Raw genomic sequence first — 18,719 nt, forward strand, 5'->3', positions numbered from 1 at the left:
TAAATAATAATTTCTCCTTTTTTTTTTCATCACTTGTCAAAAACTAACTGCTTCCCTCTTCCCTTCCCCGTTTTCTCCAATCCCCCTCTTGCAGATTGTCGAGGTGCTCTCTCGGCACTTCTCAGACACTTCTAAACTTTTTTGTATATAATCACACTCTGAAAGAATATGTAGCCTTCCAATTGAGTCTAAACTAGAGATACTCTTATTCTCTTCTCCTTCAGGATTATTTTAATTGACACTATTATTGTAATTCAGCCGCAATTATGTTCTCGGATAAAAGCTTATTTCAGTGAATTCCTATTGTGAAGTATTTAAATAAGCTCCTAAATATCTTGCTGTAACAATGACGAGATACTATTCTTTTCTTATGATTAATACTTGTGAACTCTTCTTGCCCTGAAAAGAAAAGTCTCCTTTGCCACACTGCCTATTCACGTGTATTCCTCTCACATTCTTAACACTTTCAATTCTCTTGATACACATCAAATGCTCAAGTGCACAATTGTTTTTTTTCTCTCTTCTCTCTGAAGGAGCCCTTTGTGCCTTTCTACCAGATTGCATTTCACTTAAAGATGGAGTTAATTCCTAAAAAGCCAGAGATCTTTGCCTTACCTTTTGTCACTAGTCCTGAATTTGGATGAATATCTCAACAGAGTTCTCGCTGCATCACTGATTGGACACCAGGTCTTTATTGATTCTCCTCAACAGTGTCCTAACAGAATCACCCAACTGAGTAAGAGAGAATGATGGAAGGACACAAAAAAGAAAGGATGGTTGGAGTGAGAGAAAGATTGAAAAAAGAAAGCGATTGTATTGACTGAAAAAAGTCATCGAGAGACAGTCGGAACAATAGTCTATTCTCAAGAGCTAAAACACGGTAGAGGAATCAAAGTGTGGGACTACTGAAGCAGGTCAGAACTGGTACGAGCAGGATTACTGCTATTTTTTTGTCATTGGTTTGTGTCAGGTGTGTTCAAAGCCTCAGGTGATGCTGTTGCTGCAAGTGAGATAGTCCAGGTGGTGAACACACACACACACACACACACACACACACACACACGGTTTCCACATGATGGCTGATACTGGTTCCCGAATGATTCCCTGAGTGAATGTATGTGTGTTGGCCTGGCCTGCATCATTGTTCCTCCATTCCTCAGGTGTGTGGAAGTGGTGACTCAGTGATGAATCAGCCACAGGCACAGGTGACAAATTTGTATGTGTGTGTATGTCGTTGCACAAGGTAATTTTTAAATATTGTTTTAGTTACAGGTATTTTTTTCTCTGTGTATCGACTTCAACTTGAGGACAGAAAAGAAAAAAAACTTCATGCAGCAATCTTCTTTGTTAGAAAATCCTTAAAGCCTTTTTCATTCCTGCCTGTAAGCTGAAGTTGAAGGATTAGTCTAATTGGTCTGAAACAAGAGAACAGCTCCCTTCCTTTTTTGTACAAAGCATAAAGAGTCATTTCAAATGCAATAAAAGCCTCTACTACACCTCTGTCTGCCCTCTGCTTTTTAGCCATAGAGTCACATATCAGTGAAAACAGGGTTGGATTAACATTTAAATGGGACACGGAGATGGCAGGAAAGGAGTTCGGGTTGAGAAACTGACATCTGCTTGATAGGTTGGGATCTTACTGCTGTTGAGAATTATTGCTGATCGCTCTGTTGTTTTTCTGGGGGGGGGCTGAACTGGGGAACTTGGATGGGGGGGATTACAAATAGCAGCACAAGACTGCAAGAGGTTCAGCGGTGACTCAGGCTCTGCAGAAACCACAGGCACACTTGATAGCTGCACTACCAGGTACACAAACATACACAGAACCCTTCAAAAGTCCTGTGGGTCAGTCCTTCCTATGGTGTGTACATGTGTGTGAGCCCGGAGAAGGCCAACTGAAGACAGAGCCCATCCAGCCTATGTTCAAGAAAAATCACGAGTGTCCTTTTCTTCCCTATCTTTGTTATTAAAATATTTTTGTATTTGGCTCATGCTCCCAGCTACTTTATAGCACCAGTCTTTAGTAATCACATTTGTATGCTGTTTTGCTCGATCGATGGGTCTCAGGTTCTTAAGAAAATTCTTCATAATCAGGAGGGGCTTTTCCTTGTTGCCTCTGACCCTAATTGAAAAAATCTGCTTTATCATACATCTTTGCTGGGCTCTTTCCCACCCATACTCAGACACTAGTTGGCATTCTCATGTCAGTCTCACATCTTATTAGGGAGGTACACATCTCACTCCGAGCAAGAGCATTTTTGGTCCAATCTGAGAATCCGTAGCTTCCTTTTGTCACGTTCATCAGTTTTTGGATGGATTTGAGCTCAAAAACAAAATTATTCCAGATGTACCATCTTCTGTAGAGTTTCACATTTTTCCTCATTTTAGCAGTCCATCTCATTTAATTCAGCATCATACAGCCAATCACTTCCTTATTACAACTAACAACAACCATTTGCTTCAAAGTGAACTCGACGGTGCAATTAGCGTCATGATGAACAAACTCTCTGTGCTCGTAAGTTGCTTCAAACTCGCTTTTCGGAGCATAAATCACCAAGATAAGTTTCAGGGTTTTACAATTTGTCAAGAATGAAGCCTTAGTGCATTGAATAGAGGGTTCAGTTAAGGTTTTTGGGGTCTGGAACAAGAAGGCTCCGTTTGGTCGCTACACATGAGTTTAATCATCATGTCAGGGAACCACTGAAAGTCCTGAATCTGTCTCAAAGGGAGGCTGTTCGCTCAAAAGCAGCTCAGTTTTTATCAGCCTGGTGTGTTTCCCATTAGCCTGCTTGTCTTTGTGGTTTGCTTTTAGATGCACAGGTCCAGCAGTGTAAGACAGTTTCATTTATTGGAATAAACTTTGCTGTGAATGTATATGGAAAGCAGGCGCTTCCACAAGTTGTCGGTTGGCACTGCCAGTACAAGGACTCATGAGAGAGAAAATTGTAGACAGAGAGGAGAACAGAGACGGAGGGTGTCCCCATTACATGACGGATTTGATTCAAATCAAGGAAATAAATCTGGATCTTTAGGAGACAAAGAACGTGGCGTCATCTAAAGTGGAAACATGTTTTTGCTCTCTGCATCAGCCATTGAAAGAGTAACCTCTCTCAGCATTTAGGCTTCAAGTTAATGTGCCAGAATGTTGGTCTGTCTGCTTGTCCACTCTTCTCCCAGAGAGGACTTCGTGGGTTCATCCACACTCTTGGCAGACACTGAGCTACAGACTCCAGCTTGAGTCTGACCAGGAGAGGAATGTTGCCGGACCAGGTCCCGGTTAACTTCTTCACCCACACTGTGTTGTACTATACAGCCTAAAACGCTTCAGCTTTTGGAACACAATGTGCAAAGGCGATTGTCTGTTCTGTAGGCATCTCGCCCTGACTTTGGACCCATTATTGAGATGTTTGAGAGCAGGACCACCTCTTTATAGCATGCTTGCGCATGTCATCTGTAAGCACAGTGGGCAGCTGTAAAACAAAGTCAAGTGGCACATTCATACACAGCGCCCAGATCAACGATGGAAGAAATAGAGAGTTGAATTCTTCTCATTGGCGTCAGCGACAGCATGTGGGAGGAAGAGAGGAGAAGAAAGGCTGTGCTTTGCTCCAGTCATCTTTGAGACCTATTAGCATTTGGATAAGCTCAGAAAACTCTCAGCGGACACGCCACACAGAGAGAGGTTGGGCCTGTGCTGCCACAGCTATAAGCTAAGACCAGTCAATGGAGCCATTGTGCAGAAACTTCTGCTGGGATGCCTGACGACCTTTATCTCACTTGTCCTCAGTCTGCTTGAAAGTAGCACGCTGGTTTGTCATTTGGCAAGTGATCGCTGATAAAAATGGCTTTGTTCGTTTTGCCTGTCTGTTCACTGTGATTATAATTAAGGCTGAAGTGATTTGTGTCAGTTGTTTAATACCAAAGCTAGCAGCTTATCATTAGTTAACTTGAAAAGAAGTCTTTTGATGTTGTTCAACCTCATGGACAGACTGATGCTGTGATTTGAAAGGTACAATTTGTTCTGTGACAAATGATGCTGTCTCACCTGTTGGTTCATCAGTTTACACATAATTGGATTTGTTCTTTCCCTTTTCTAGAACTCTCTATAGAAATCATCCACTTATTGGTATTCTCTATTTGTTGCTTACGATCTTACATGACCAGTGTTGAAGTGTGAGCTCCTGTCGAGCCGGCTGCAGAAGTCAGCACGAGCTTTAGGATCTTCTGACTCTCATTTTCATGTCCTTTCCAAAGCGGGTACATAAGGTTGCCCTGGTCCTTTTCACCAACAGGACCAAATATAGAAAGACAAATAACCATTCACATTTAGTGTCAACAGGTTGCCCATATTGCAAGTGTTTGTACTGTGTGGGTTAGTCAAATTTGCAAAGTTCCACAGAATGGTCAGGTGGATTGGAACCCAGAAGTTTCTTGCTGTCCACTGTCCTGCTGTGCCTGTCCACATCAGTACAAATAGAGTTTTCCAGCAGTATGGAAATCTGGACATAAATGATCACTTTTTCTTTTCACCTTTCTGGGTGTACGTCAGTGTGGGATGTCCTCAACAGGAGCTGATGAGAGGAACACGGTTGTTTTTCCTACCTCAGATTTACAGTGTTCAACTGTGGCCCAGAGCAAACATGCAGATCAGCAAAATACGTGCAGTTGTAGGCCGTTGTAGCTTCTTGGATACCTTGCTTGTTACCATGGATTATTTTGCATATTGCACTGTGTGTTTGAAATCCCGGACGAGCCCCATCTTTTGTCACAACGTGGCTCAGAGATGCAGATAGGAGACAAATAACACCTTTATTTAAGTAGCAGCTCAACAGCAGGATGGCAGCAGTGGCAAAATGCAAAGCGCACAGAGTGCAGAAAGTGTCTGAAGTCTGAAGGCGGTTTTAAATAGTCTGGAGCGCCAGGCCATGGGGCTCAACAACCCACAGGTGAACCTTTGCAGAGAAGAAACAAATATCCATTTGGGTTTTTAAACAATCTGATAATAAAGCATTCTTTGTTATTTTTTATACTTTCAGTTGTTATTTCTTGAAAATGATCAAGTGTTGCAACTGTGGCAATCAATATATTAAAAGAAATAAGTTATGTGTATATGCAAATTTTGGCACATAACAAAATTATATGTATGGACACTTTATGGTTATATTGTGTTAGATGGTCCAAAAAAACCCCAAGATTCCATAGAAAATCTTGGAGGGTGTTCTGTATTAAGCGCGCGTGTGTGTGTGTGTGTGTGTGTGTGTCTGTGTGTGTGTGTGTGTGTGTGTGTGTGTGTGTGTGTGTGTGTGTGTGTGTGTGTGTGTGTGTGTGTGTGTAAGAGAGAGTCACTGGCTCCTGTTGGTCTGTGTCTGCAGACCCATAAATAAACAACACTAAGCCAGCTGGAAACGGGGAAAAGCACAGGGTACTCTCAGTCTTGATACGGGTTAATACAGTTCATGGGAAAAAGAACCAAAAGGCCTCACATACTGTATGTGTTTGCACATACACACATACTCACCCACATACTCATACTCACCCCTCATCCGTGCCATTGAATTTTCTTATCCTTGCTGTCCAGGTATACATACTGTATATACTGGTGTTGTTTTTGTCACTGTTTGAACCAGCACCAGTACGCTAACTGGTGCTGTCCATGAGCATGAATATATACAGGTAACATCTGTGTCTTCAGAAGTCCTGCTCATCCTCTCCAGCTGAGGTCACATGAGTGGGGTTCATCTTTGTGCCAACATGGAGCTTCCTTGACCTTTGGGGTCTTGTATAAGGTTCAAATGAAAGGAACACTGAGAGGGCTTTGTCCAGCGGAGCCCAGCTGTGCACCCGTGTCCCTCTGTCTCACAGCCTATCCTCTCTGCTTTGTGGGTCTGTGCTAGTGGTTTGGTGGTGATTGTGAGGTTTGGTTTGCCCACCTGGGTTGGTGACTCCTTTATAGAAGTGTCAAAAAGGATATGCTTGACTGCAAATAGTCATTTACAGAAATATAGATGTTGTCTAAATTACTTGATTGCTCTTCCGTGCAACCTAAACCTTTAGGTTGCACGGAAGAGCAATCAAAGTTTAGCAGAGATTATGATACAGATAACCTGTGGGAATTTTTAATATACAGTATGTACATATAAGTAGGCCACTCTGAAGAAATTGTATTTCTTTCTACATTTGTGCATTGATTATAAGCATACAGTAACTGTAGGCATAGACCGCCAGCTGTCTGTCCTGTCACAACGTGCTTGGAAAGAAGTCTGGATTCCTAACTGTTCACTCTGTGTAAGAGGAGAGCTGAAAATATCTGATAAAACCAAAAATGGAAATGATCATGTAATTCACAGGTGCTGTTTTCATTAATCATCACTTTGGTATAATAACTGCATTGACTCACAGGAACTTTATCGCTAATTTATTTACTGAATTATGTTCATTGTTAGCTTGGATTATAAAATAACAATGTGCTTTTTTGAACTCTTGCTACATTGTGACCATACTATGACTTGGCTATCCTTATGTAGCAATGTTACTAATCATCTGATCAAGACTCAGTAAGGCCTGTCTGTGCTAACTCTCAAAAAGAGAGAAAAACTGAAGCCATCAGCCCATGTTCTCAGCAGAGCACAACAGTACACACTGTGTGATATATGAGGAGGAGGAGAGTGAACTAGATGGGGGAAAGGTTAAGGAGAATGTAGGGAGAGGAAAGCATCCACTAAGAATATGATGAAGGGTTTGGATGAGAAATGGATGCAGTCATGAACAAAAAAAAAAAAAGAAAAGCTCTGCTTCCATACTGGAGTCTCATTCATCTGATAAGAGCGGCACATTCTGCTGATGAATGACTGGTGTCATAAGTCATTCCTAATTTCATATTTTCACGTCTGAATGATGGGATTAATGGGGTGCACTGATTGCTCCGGGTTGTTGATGTTTGTTTTTCTTGCAGCCAGGCTACATTGTCCTTAATTAAACAGATCTTTTTTAACCTTGTACACCTGAAATGTGACTCAGTTCAATAAATACGTAAGACGCTGATGATGTTCTCTCCAGCTTCATCCCACCTCCAAAAACATGCAGCTTAGATGAACTGGTCAACACCACATTGCCAGTAGGTTTGAGTGAGAGTGTGGTTTTTTATTTGCCTTTCCTGTGGCCCGGTGATGAATTGGCATCTCATCCGGGGTGTGTGAGACAATTGTCTCGTCTACATAAAATGCATGGATGGGATGCTTCTGAACTACTGCTTTAATCTTTGGTTTGTATCATATGGGGTTAGAATTTGGAATTTGTTGGGAAAGAGATTGTTGTTTTAAACTGAGTTCTTAATTTATTATAATTTTCTTTGGTACAAGCAAGAAAAAATATATCACACATTAATGGAACAAGCGGTAAACATACTGCTTGCTTGCATCCTGTGATAATAAACATCATGCTAACTGCAGTGGCGCATCATGACGCATTTCCGTTCACTGCTTGCTAAATTACCCTGATTGTCATCTTCTCAGGTTTCCTCCTCTGCTGAGAAAAGATAACATCCCTCGCTCTATCTGTCCTCAAACATCCCCCCTTTCACTATCTTGCCTTCTCTAAATCCAGTTATCTCTGTGCTCTCTTGATGCTGATGACCGGTGCAAATCTCTTCACAGTCGTGTTTGCTATTTCCTTTGCTCTTTTTTCACCAGAATGTGGAGTTTGTATTTTCTACTGTGAGTCTAGGAATCAGAATACGGTGACCCATTTATGTTATGTAGCCGAAAAAAACTGGTGACAATAAAGAGTTGTAGTGTAGTAGTTGTTCTCATTTATTATTCCCAATAACCAAATAAGCTTATTCTCCAAATTGTTTAGATGTTTTGAATATTCTGAATGTTTAGAAAAAGCTTTTTCTTTAACATCTATTTCAAATTTCTCCTATAGAATCTCCAAGAACATCCCTTTCACTAAAGATGTGGAACCCCTGCTGGAGATCGATGGAGACGTCCGCAGCTTTGAGGTGTTTCTGTCCTCCAGAACACCCGTCCTCACTGCCAGAGATGTGGAGATGTTTCTGCCTTGTACCGTTAACCTGGATCCTAAACTCAGGGAGATCATAGCAGGTAAATGGACACAGGTGTACATACAGGAGAACAGATTCTTGTAAGCTGCTAGAACAGACTGCATGAATCTTAGCTTAGGCCCGCAAAAGCGTACAATCTCATCTCCTGGCCTTACTAAATAAGTGGACTTGATCGGTCATCATGAATGTGAAAAGAAATCAATGACTAATCCATCTTCATGACAACAACAAGGTGTGGTTTAAATCCTCAGTCTTTCATATGATTTGGATCTTTTTTATTGATTCAAACCATTGACTGAGCAGTGAAGAAGCCTCTGTAGTGTATATTTGTTTTGTATATGCATGTAGTTATATCCATGTTTATTTGCATCTAAATTTGACATTCATTTTAGAAATTTAAAAAGTTGGAAGTTCCCACTTCTTCGTAATTCTTTGTGTAGTGAAACGGATATAATTGTGTGTGTTTATGTGACAGCAATGAGAACTGTCCTCTCGGTGTTGTGCTGCGTTCATTGCCAGCTCATTGGCAGTGACATTACTCAGAACTTTGCAGTAGGGTCTGCTCTAAAATCACCCACCACAGGGGCTCACAGAAACCCACAGCTTCCTTCTCATTTCCGAACAATCACATGACGAGCAAGGTTGCATCGCAGCATTGTTGCATTATGAGAATATTTTCACTCGCTGTCGCCGAACTGCCTCCAGTGCCGCGCCTAATTTCGCAATTAGTATTTACCGTGACCTGATAGTGTATCAGTATTAAACTGTAAGCTGGAGTGGTGCTGTCCTTTTGCTACTGTGCGTCAGTGTTCATTTAGAATATCCAGTGTTAGTGACGCCTAGTGTGAAGCTGCTGCATCATCGTGTTTTGAGAGCACAAAAATACACAACATCACACACACAAAGTCTGTTCCATTGAACCAATGTTGAGTCATGGTGGGCGAAACTCCACATGGAGAGATCCGGTCTCTAAATACAGGACTGTTGCCCAAAAGGTGTGTAACATTTATACCGTACATATATCCATGGAACATGTGTATAATTATGTGTGCACAGAAATGTGTAGGTGTTTTTAAGTCCACACATGTCTCCGGGGAGCGGAAGGTGACCAATGCTCCTAAGCCGTCATCCCACCACCTCCTCTCCCTACTCTCTCCACGGCCACTCTGTACTTGGTGCCCAGTGTCCTGTGGCCAGCCAGTGGGCAGTGCTGTGAGTGATACCCGCCCATGAGCCTGACTCACATCATAAGGCCCCTATTGTGTGTTCGGACTGGTTTGGGTCTCGCTTAGCGTGTCATTCAGCAGCCACTTGTATAACCAGGAGACTTTCTGGTGCCTGCTTCTGTTTCTGGTTCGTACTTTGTTGCCAGCCACACAGAGCCACTGTGTTCTGTCTCTGGGCTTATTTGACTTTAATTTGAGATGTTTCACATAAGCTCCCTCCTCTGTTATTACTAGACTTCTCTCAGAGTCCATTTGATTCATTTGAAACAAACTGCAGCACAGTACATTCACTGATAGTGTCTCATACGGTCCGTGTTATTTGGTTACATGGCTAAATGTATTTCACAGGGACAGCAAGGGGCTCCATGTGCTGGAGTCATTATGTAGCTGACTCCACAAAACACAGCCAATCATGACATGTATTGGTTTGTCAGCAAATGGTATAATAAAATCAAAGAGAGGGTTGCATTTTCTGTGCTGCTTTTAACTGTTCTCATTAATTCCCTACTGCGCTTCCAGAAACAAGGCTTTTTGCTCTCATGTACATCAAATATTTGATGTATATTATTTCCCACAACCGTCTTATGTCTCTTGATAGAATAAAATAAAGCTAAATTAGTAATGCGTGGGTGGATCTGAAGGATCTTTATGATCACAGCCAAGACACAATCCTCAGCATCACAGATAAAATCTCCTTCTCTTCCTCTCTTGTGCTTTCTTTCCTCGACTCCCTCTGTTAGATGTGCGTGCAGCCAGGGAGCAGATGCACATGGGAGGAGTGACCTATCCCACGATGCCTCTGCAAGATGCAGTGCCGCGTTCCCAGTCAGGTTACGGCCAACACTCTGCCGCCTGCTCCCCGACGGGCTCCTATGCCAGACCGCTGCCTCCTCAGCCCCACAGCGCCTACTTCAGTGGGATAACCGGCCCTCAGCACCCCTTCTACAACCGGGTGAGACAGGACGGGACTCAGTCAGTCCCTTCCAGCTGAATGATGCTCGTTGATGGTACACACAGAGAGCCTCACTGGTATTAAAATGCCTCTTTCTGAATCCGATTTCACTTGGCAGTGAAGTACCATCCACACCCACAGATTATTAATAACCTTTACTGCAGTTAAACTAAGAGATTCAAGGAGACGTGTTTGAATTGAACACTGCTGCAATATTGTTGTACCTTTTGAAGACAAGTTTACCCATAGTTTAAGTCAAAATTAATATGTGAATGAATCAATTTATGTTTTTATATATGTTCAATATATATACACATTTAATCTAAGTTTTACATCACTGTAAAAACTGTTAAAGTTAATTTTGTTATTATGGTCAAGACAGTGAAAGTAGCCAATCTAAAACATTGATTAATGCATCCTTTAGCTTACTTAAAAGAAACATCCCAGTATTATAAGTACTATTGGATGGGCTTTAGTAGGTGGTGTTTATTCTGTTCATCATCTTTCATTTTTATCACTGTGGAATGGAGAAAGGAAACTGCTTCACATTTGATTGTTTAACATAAAATTCATAGCTGTTATCATTATCATTCTTTTTCACCACATGACAACTAATACACTACCACGGCTTTTAATAAAGACAGTTTATTTTGCTGAAAAAGGAGAAGCATGTTAGCGATGGTATGGTTTCCCTGCATCATTTTTGTTTTTGTATTTGACCTTCCTCATATGATTTTCATTTTATTTCTCCCTTCCCTCTTCATGTTGCTTTCTTTTACCCTTATAGCCTTATTTCCCCCATCATGTGTATCACCCGCCACGGCATTACTCCCACTATGCTCCCCCATCCTCGCGCCCCTGCGTTAAACCACCCGGTCAACATAAGGACAACACCAGTGGACTTGTAAGTAAATAAGCAACACTAGATCTATCAGGTCTTGTGACTGACAAAATTTTGGTGTTATTTATCATAAAGAAAAATGTTTGCCTTAATGTTCAAATGATGTCTTTTGATGCTTTAGATTAGACGTTCATTTTCACAAAATTATGGTGTTGACCTGCTACATAAACAACAAATCATTTCACTTCCTCTTCCTTAACCCTTCCTTTCCTCCTTGTGACGTAAAGTTTGACCTGTCCCTTTTACTTCGTAATTTTAACATCACCTGTTTTACTGTTCCTGTACCCGACGTCTGTGCAGCTCCAGACGCTGGCCATTCTCAGTTTGTGCAAAAAAAACAAAACAGTCAAGGCTCCTTCAATGCCTCGGGGTGGGAATGAACTCCAACTTTATTTGCCTTTCTCTCACTCCATGCGATCCTTGTCTCCATTCTGTCAGGATGTTATTGCAGAGGACACCAAAGAAGGCTTTCCCTCCTGTCCCTTTGAGCCTACCATGGTAACATGTAGTTAACATCAGCGAACGCTGCAGATACAGTATACAGAAAGACAGCCGGTCCTTCATTATCTGCCTGTCGGTCTGATGCTTATAGCCTATTCGTCATTTCTTATGTTGCATGTACAAGAAGCATGCCTGTAACAGACAGTTCTGTTGCTCAAACTGATTATAGGTGAGATCATTAACTGTTTCAGCTGCATCTCCTGTGACCACTAACCCTCTATAGTGGTGAATATCACCATATGTGCAGTAAATATAACACACTGATGGCCCAGCAGAACACAGCTCCAGGTATATCCTAAATAGATTGTTCTGACAAAACCTGAGTCGCTACAACTAAATATGAACATTTCTGGAGAAAGCAGCAGCCTTTTTTAGAACCCAGCTCTGTTCCACTGCCTGAAACCCATTGGAGTGAGCTGTTGAAACATTTGAAGATCGATTTCTCTGATGTTCCTCATCTCTATCTGCATTTGGGGTTAGCATCGTTTGTTCAAATTTATCCCTAAATAGCCACACTTTTCATTTTAAGATTCTTTCTTTTGCTCAAATGTTTAACTATTTACACCATTTTCATTCCTCATACCTTCTCTCATTCCAGTCATACTTTATACATCATTAGCCCATCTTATCCTGTTTTGATTCACATTTAATCTCTTTATTCACATGCATCTATTTCTGCAAATCTATACGATACATGGAATCGTGCTCATTTAAATGTGTATGCTGGCCTAGCCCAGTGTAATTGCTTCGTTGATATAAGTGTGAGCGAGGATTTCTCAGGCTGTCGGGATTATCATCAGAGCAACTATTGGGGCTGGCAACACACACACACATACACACACCGACAATGAACCCAGCACTGTTAGAGCTTATCTCCTTACAAAGACGTTTCCTCCGTCACAGAGCTCTGTTTCCTCTTCCCCATAATTCTGCCCAGCCCTGAGCTCAGCCCAGCTGTAATTACAGTCTTATCACACACACACACACACACACACACACACACACACACACACACACACACACACACACACACACACACACACACACACACACACACACACACACACACACACACACACACACACACACACACACACACACACATTAACTGTTTAGCTAACGTTCTTAGTTCTTTGTCAAGAGTAGGAGAATTCGAGCCCTTCTCCGAGTCGGAACTTCAGCTCTTTGTGAGTGGACTGAGAGATGTCTGATTTTCTCGCCGCATCAATTCTCCAACTCTGTCGTCTGCAAAGATTATCGCTGCAAAAGCTTTCTGACTCCATCAAGAAAACCAAAATCTTCTTGTCCAGAAATTCTGCTCCCAAAAGCCTTTTCTTTTTCTGTCTGACATGTGGCAGACATGTAAATGAGCCATCTTCATCCACTAAACGATGGATAAATGTCTGTCTGCTCTGCTCTTATGTTCTCCTGTCTGCTGATGAGTTCAACATGTGTGTCTCTCTGCTTGTCTGCCTGTCCTCCTCGTTTTTGTCCAGACACAGTTCGATCTTCATAATGTTACACACATGTGTCTTTGTTTATTTGTCCCTCTTTTTGTTCTTGTCTCTATTATCAAGCATTGAAAGTCACTACTTTATAAATTTAAGCAGGTACTCCTTCCATTTCATGTAACTTATGTGTCTGCATCCAACGTTTTATCTCCCCTCATACCTCTGCCTCCTTTCTCACACACCAGTTCAATGCTACCAAGCTCGCTGTAGAAACAATAAATGCAGACTCATCACTTCTAAGTTAATTTAAATCTTCTTATTGTCATTCGTTTATTCGATTTACTAATGAAATCTTGTGTGAATCTCCTGTTTGCACATAAAGCAAAAGTCCTGAAGTTCTGGTCTTCATTCTCTAGCTCACTCCTGCAGAAAGTCAGCACCTAGTGTTGTGTATTATGTCTTATGAGCTGTTTGTTTTTTGTTTATGTTGTTTACCAAACACTCCCAGTCCAACAAAGCTTTGCTGTTCTCACCCTCAGAACCAGAAACAAAGCCCCAGGGTTTACTCTGAGGTCTTAAAGGTGTTGGACCAAGAGAGAATAGAAATGACATGAGAGTTGGGGAAAGACAGTGATGAGAAAGAGTAGACGCTGTTTGGGAGGATTGGATTGAAGGTAGGATCGAAAGATGGTGAGGGTTTTCAGTGGAAACATCCAGCTCATGGTAGATGTCTGTGTTGAATAATGTCAGCAGTACTTGTAGGACAGGCTTGAAGATGTTCGTATAGGTTTCTCCAAGGGCTGGAGGCCCCCACCCTATGGAGGTTGGAGTCACCTGAAAGTCATTCAGATGTGATTTGAGCTTCCATTACAGAGCCCAAAACTAGCTTGGATATGTACGTGTGTGTGTGCCAGTGGGACCTACAGTATGTTTGCCATGTGAGGCCTCAGACAGCATCAGCAGGACATTGGTTTGGGTCTCATCAGACTTCGATGCTTAAGCCTCCTCCGTGTGGCACAGCTCAATGGGAGCTCACAGACTTACAGACTCCATCCCTTAAGTGTTGTGTGCAAACTTTAAACACTTGTATATACACAGGGAAAAAGAATAAGAGCAGATAACTACGTATTTGGATAGGTTGGCAGCTTTGTTTACTTTGACACTTACACTGTGTGACTGATAGAGAGGAATACTGTGTAGGAATGCCGTTTTCCGTCTCCCCGAGTCTCATGGCAAAAACCCTTCAGATGTCTTTCGCCAGGAATCACTGCTTGTTTTGTCCTAATCCATGTGTTTGCAGTTTTAAGTCAGTCTAACAGAGTGTGAGTTTGCTCTGGTAACCTTACCTCACAAAAACAGTCTGAAAGGATTTCTTATGTTCTAATTGTGTGTTTGATTGTAGGTCTCTCCTCTGGTCCTGCTCAGCTCTATGAACACGGATGCAGTGTGTGAACTTGTCAAACAGATAGATGGAATCGACCGCAACATGCTGCCTCAGTACATTTCTACCATCAAGAAGGTACATCTGTTAGAACATGAAGAATGATATAAGGAATATGTCATCTCTACTAGACTATATAGATAGTGATCTGTGCTTTTTCCCCACTCCTGTTGTGCAGCATCTTTTCTTTGTGCTATTTCATCATTTGATTGCACTAAAGGGCAAACCCATTGGTCTCTTCCTTTTCCATTGCAGGCTAACATAAACGGCCGAGTGCTGTCTCAGTGCAACCTCGACGAGCTGAAGAAAGAGATGGAGATGAACTTTGGTGACTGGCAGCTTTTCAGAGGAATGGTGAGACAATATTCCTCCTCTGGAGAAACCTTGTGCGAGTCCTGCTCTGTGCGGGACCTGCGACTGTGGACGTTTGACGATGAATGAATGAATCTGATTCTGATTGATATCAATTGATATAAATGATTATGAAAGAATTTGTCAAATTCTCTACTTTATTGTATGCAAAGCTCCTGTTGGAGCTGCTGGAAAATGCAGTGGTCTTAAGCGTCATGCCCTAACAGGTATTTTGGTGGGGATTGGACATTGAAACAGCTCAAGTGAAAGAACATTTCGCCCCCAAAGCCATATGTTGTTGCTGCCAGAGACCATCACCTTTTGTTTCTTCTGCCTCATGCTTTAATAACAAATAATAATAATAATAATGAAAGACTGTCAAATATTTTTGCAGATGATGGAGCAACGTCATGCTGAAAGCCAGGCGCTGCTTCAAGATGAGTGCCAAGCTGCAAGTGAGCAGGGCAGCAGCGTGCACCATGGGGAACCCAGCAGACGCCCAGGGGGGAATCAGCACGACTCTGCGGCCTTCAGCCTCAACCTCAGCTTCGAGGAGCTGAGCGGAGCGGGTCTGGAGGAGCCTGCCAAACACAGCATCAACTCACACTGGATGGTAAGTCTTCCTCCAAGAGCATGGATTCAATAAACCGCATCAGCTAATACTGAACCGTGTCTTTGCTCTTCAAAATTAGAAGAGAAAACAGGTATTAAACTGTAGACTTAGAACCTAAACTCTACTTTTCTGTGTATTTTCATCCAAGTTGCTGAAAAAATATGACTATTTTTTGTGTTCCTCTTCTAAGCAAGAAAACTGCAGCTTCTGTTTACTTCTGTTTTTGAAACTTAATTTCTTTAGGTTTCCCTTATTTTGTCTGATGTTATTCTGCCAAACCTAATCTTGCTTAAGGAGAAGTTTCTTTCCCATTTTTCCAGCAGAGTTCTTGCAGGAAGGCTTTACTAGAAAAGGAGGAAAGGAAAAGAACAGTTTATATAGACGAAGACAAAGCATTTCACGGTGTGATTTTAAAAGATTTCTGTAACTTCTAAGGTGGACAAAATGTTTTTGTTGGAGTCAAAGTTAACAAATAGAAGAGTACAGAGAAGCAAAAAAGAGGAGGATGAACCAGCTGCTGCTTGAGAAACTGGCGGTGTGAGGCTACTCCCACAAAGGAAATGTTCAGTTGTAATGATTGGGAAATGTATAGGTGAACTCTTTAATGTCGCTCTTCTAAAAATACACATGTGTAACACTTATGCATGGTATTGCAAGGTCACCCAAATCAAGTCAGCGTGATAGCAGTCACAGTTACTTGATGTTAATGTGGCTCGGAGCGAGAGAAGCGCGTGGCAGAGGAAGCTGACGGAGCTCTTGAACATGGCAGAATTAAAAATACACACACACAAGCACACTGTGCCGCACACCAGGGTGTCAAGAGGCCCCCTGTTTGTTATTTTCACCTTCCTTATTTCCAGTTTGCAAAATCTGAGACACGAGCAAACACTCACACGTAGACAGCTGGCTCTGCTTCTATTTTATATAATCTCACTTGATGATCTTCTTCAAATTCAAATCATTTGACACTGAAAACACACCACGGCTTTCGTTGCCGCTCCGTCTGCTGTCTTTGCCACTAACTTTATCGCTGTATCTTATTCTCACGTTCTGAATATTTCATTGGTTACTAATGTAATTATAGCCTCATCCACTGCTGCTGTAATTGCCACGTTTTTTGGATTTATTATATTCAGGTGTCAGTTCTTGTCGGTTCAATCCCAAACCAAGCTCCTCCCTCTGGAGTTGCTTTAATAGAAACGCTGTATTTGCATGGACAAACTGCGCCCAACTTTCTGCTGTCCTGTTAGGTGAGGAATCATCGCACCTCCAGCCTGTCCAGCCTCAACTCTCAGGAATCCTCCAACGACATCTGCAAGCTGACAGACATGCAGCAAGCAGAGTATCGTGACGCCTACAGGGAGTACATTGCACAGATGGCACAGCTGGAGATGTCCGGCGGTGCCGGGGAGCGGCCCGTGCAGCCCCACCCTGGACAGTTCCTTCAGGCGTCCAGCTCAGAGGACAAAGGGGTGGGTGGACGGTTAGGAAAAGGCTGTTCAGTTCTTATCATGGTACCAATGACAATGTAAATAATCGTATCACAGAAAATACTTTGTGGTCGCTGTCGTTAACTTGCATTCATGTATTTTCTGAGACTAATTTATTCCGTCCTCTAAATATAGTAGTTTTTAAACATTCAAATGGTCTTTGGAATGGAAAAAATCCTGTTCTAGGTGAGGAGAGGGACATCACTGTTTCTTGAAAGTTCATGATTATTTACTCATTCATGTTTCTGTTCCCCTACTCAGGCCAAGGAAGGAGCTGACCAAGACTGCCGCAAGTCCTTCACCAAGAGAGGCTCCAAGGCGAGCGATGCCACCGACTTCCCCTTGGGGCCTGATGCTCAGCTCCTGGACCCCATCAGCGAAGAGGACGAGAACCACAGCACATCCTCTCGGACTCCTGGCACCAAAAAGAAGGGAGCCGGGGCACTGTACCACAGGCTTCCAAACGATGAAGACTCAGGCCCTGAAGAAGCTGACGTTACCACACGTCTCCTCCACAAAGAGGGTGGCGCTCCGTCCTCCCACAGAGGCGCCCTGCCGACTGGGCTGCTGACCAAGCCTGGTTTTCTCGCTGAGATCTGCCTTGATAAGAAGGACTCATCCGATTCAGGGATGCGGTCCAGCGACAGCTCCTCAGACCCCTCCCTGGAGGAATCTGAAACTGGCGCTGATGTAAATAAAGGAGAAGAGAAGCCCAGCTCAATTGAGCTGGAGCTGGAGGGCCAGGTGAAGAAGAGAGGCTTCCTCCCCAGCAGCCTGAGCGGCCTGCAGGACGCTACGGTGGCCCGCATGTCCATCTGCTCCGAAGCTCCGTCCGAGGCCAGTCTAATGGCCAGTACTCCAGACGACGGATGGACATCCAGCAGCGTTAGCAACCTCAACCAAACCAGTAGCCAAACCTCCCTCAACAACAACGCAAACAACACCAACACCAACAACAGCTACCAGCAGCCCGCAAACATCACAGGCACTGAATCTGCTACCCCCTCCTCCAGCATCAACATCTTTCCAGCTGTTATCATCACCCCCGGCAGCAGCACAGCCAACACAACGGCTGCCTCCATCCACAACCAGAACCTGCACACCATCAGCCTGGGAGATGAGAGGGAGAGCGTCCTCTGAGGAGACGATGGGGCACCATTTTCTTGATGTGGTCGGCAGCAATGTTAAACTTGGTATTGTGATGAGTCATAAAGAAATAGAGTAGGTGTGTGTTTAACTGTTAGGGATCCTTCTTCTCAATCAAGAGTAGCAGTTTGAAAAAAGCTTTAGTTGATTCATTGTTATTAAGTAATTAAATCCAAATACACATTCATAGTTATAGTTGACCAGGTCAAACTTGGATTTACTTTCCTTGTAATTATACTGTAAGGCCTTCTATTCTGTGATTGAATCAATCAAGTGTGACTTCCTCTGCCTGCGTGAAGTTTAAATATTACATGTGGTGGACATTTAATGTTACAGGAAAAAAAACTGTAGAGTGAAAAAAAGCAGTGTTACTGAAGACTTATTTACGTGTGTGAATTGTGCTGCTGTTGTCTGGTAGTCTCCAATGTGAAAGTGTTTTTGGGATGTAGATAGAGGGACCGCGTGTTGTTAGACATTGCTGTAGTAGATTAACCTCATGTGGTCAACATTGTTGTGAATCAGTAAACATTTGCTATTTGGATCATTTAGATGTGCCTTGGTTTTTTTTTCCTCTTCTTTCAGTGA

The 18,719-nt window shown here is 42.6% G+C and overlaps 1 protein-coding gene across 3 annotated transcripts in view; it reads left to right on the forward strand.

Moving 5' to 3' along the window:
- Positions 1–18,687, forward strand: part of kidins220a (kinase D-interacting substrate 220a) — a 40,636-nt gene extending 21,949 nt beyond the window's left edge. The window contains exons 24-32 of one of the 3 annotated variants that reach the window (XM_068338067.1): positions 7,924–8,102; positions 10,029–10,240; positions 11,028–11,144; positions 11,580–11,639; positions 14,496–14,612; positions 14,790–14,888; positions 15,280–15,498; positions 16,749–16,970; positions 17,250–18,687. In XM_068338067.1, coding sequence (XP_068194168.1) covers positions 7,924–8,102; positions 10,029–10,240; positions 11,028–11,144; positions 11,580–11,639; positions 14,496–14,612; positions 14,790–14,888; positions 15,280–15,498; positions 16,749–16,970; positions 17,250–18,128 — 2,104 coding nt within the window. In that variant the 3' untranslated portion in view covers positions 18,129–18,687. The remainder of the gene's footprint in view (positions 1–7,923; positions 8,103–10,028; positions 10,241–11,027; positions 11,145–11,579; positions 11,640–14,495; positions 14,613–14,789; positions 14,889–15,279; positions 15,499–16,748; positions 16,971–17,249) is intronic. The other 2 variants (XM_068338068.1, XM_068338069.1) reach the window with 2 other exon arrangements.
- The last annotated feature ends 32 nt before the right edge of the window (positions 18,688–18,719 follow it).

Source organism: Antennarius striatus, chromosome 17 (assembly GCF_040054535.1).
Source record: "Antennarius striatus isolate MH-2024 chromosome 17, ASM4005453v1, whole genome shotgun sequence".
In the NCBI taxonomy this organism is placed as follows: Eukaryota; Metazoa; Chordata; class Actinopteri; order Lophiiformes; family Antennariidae; genus Antennarius; species Antennarius striatus.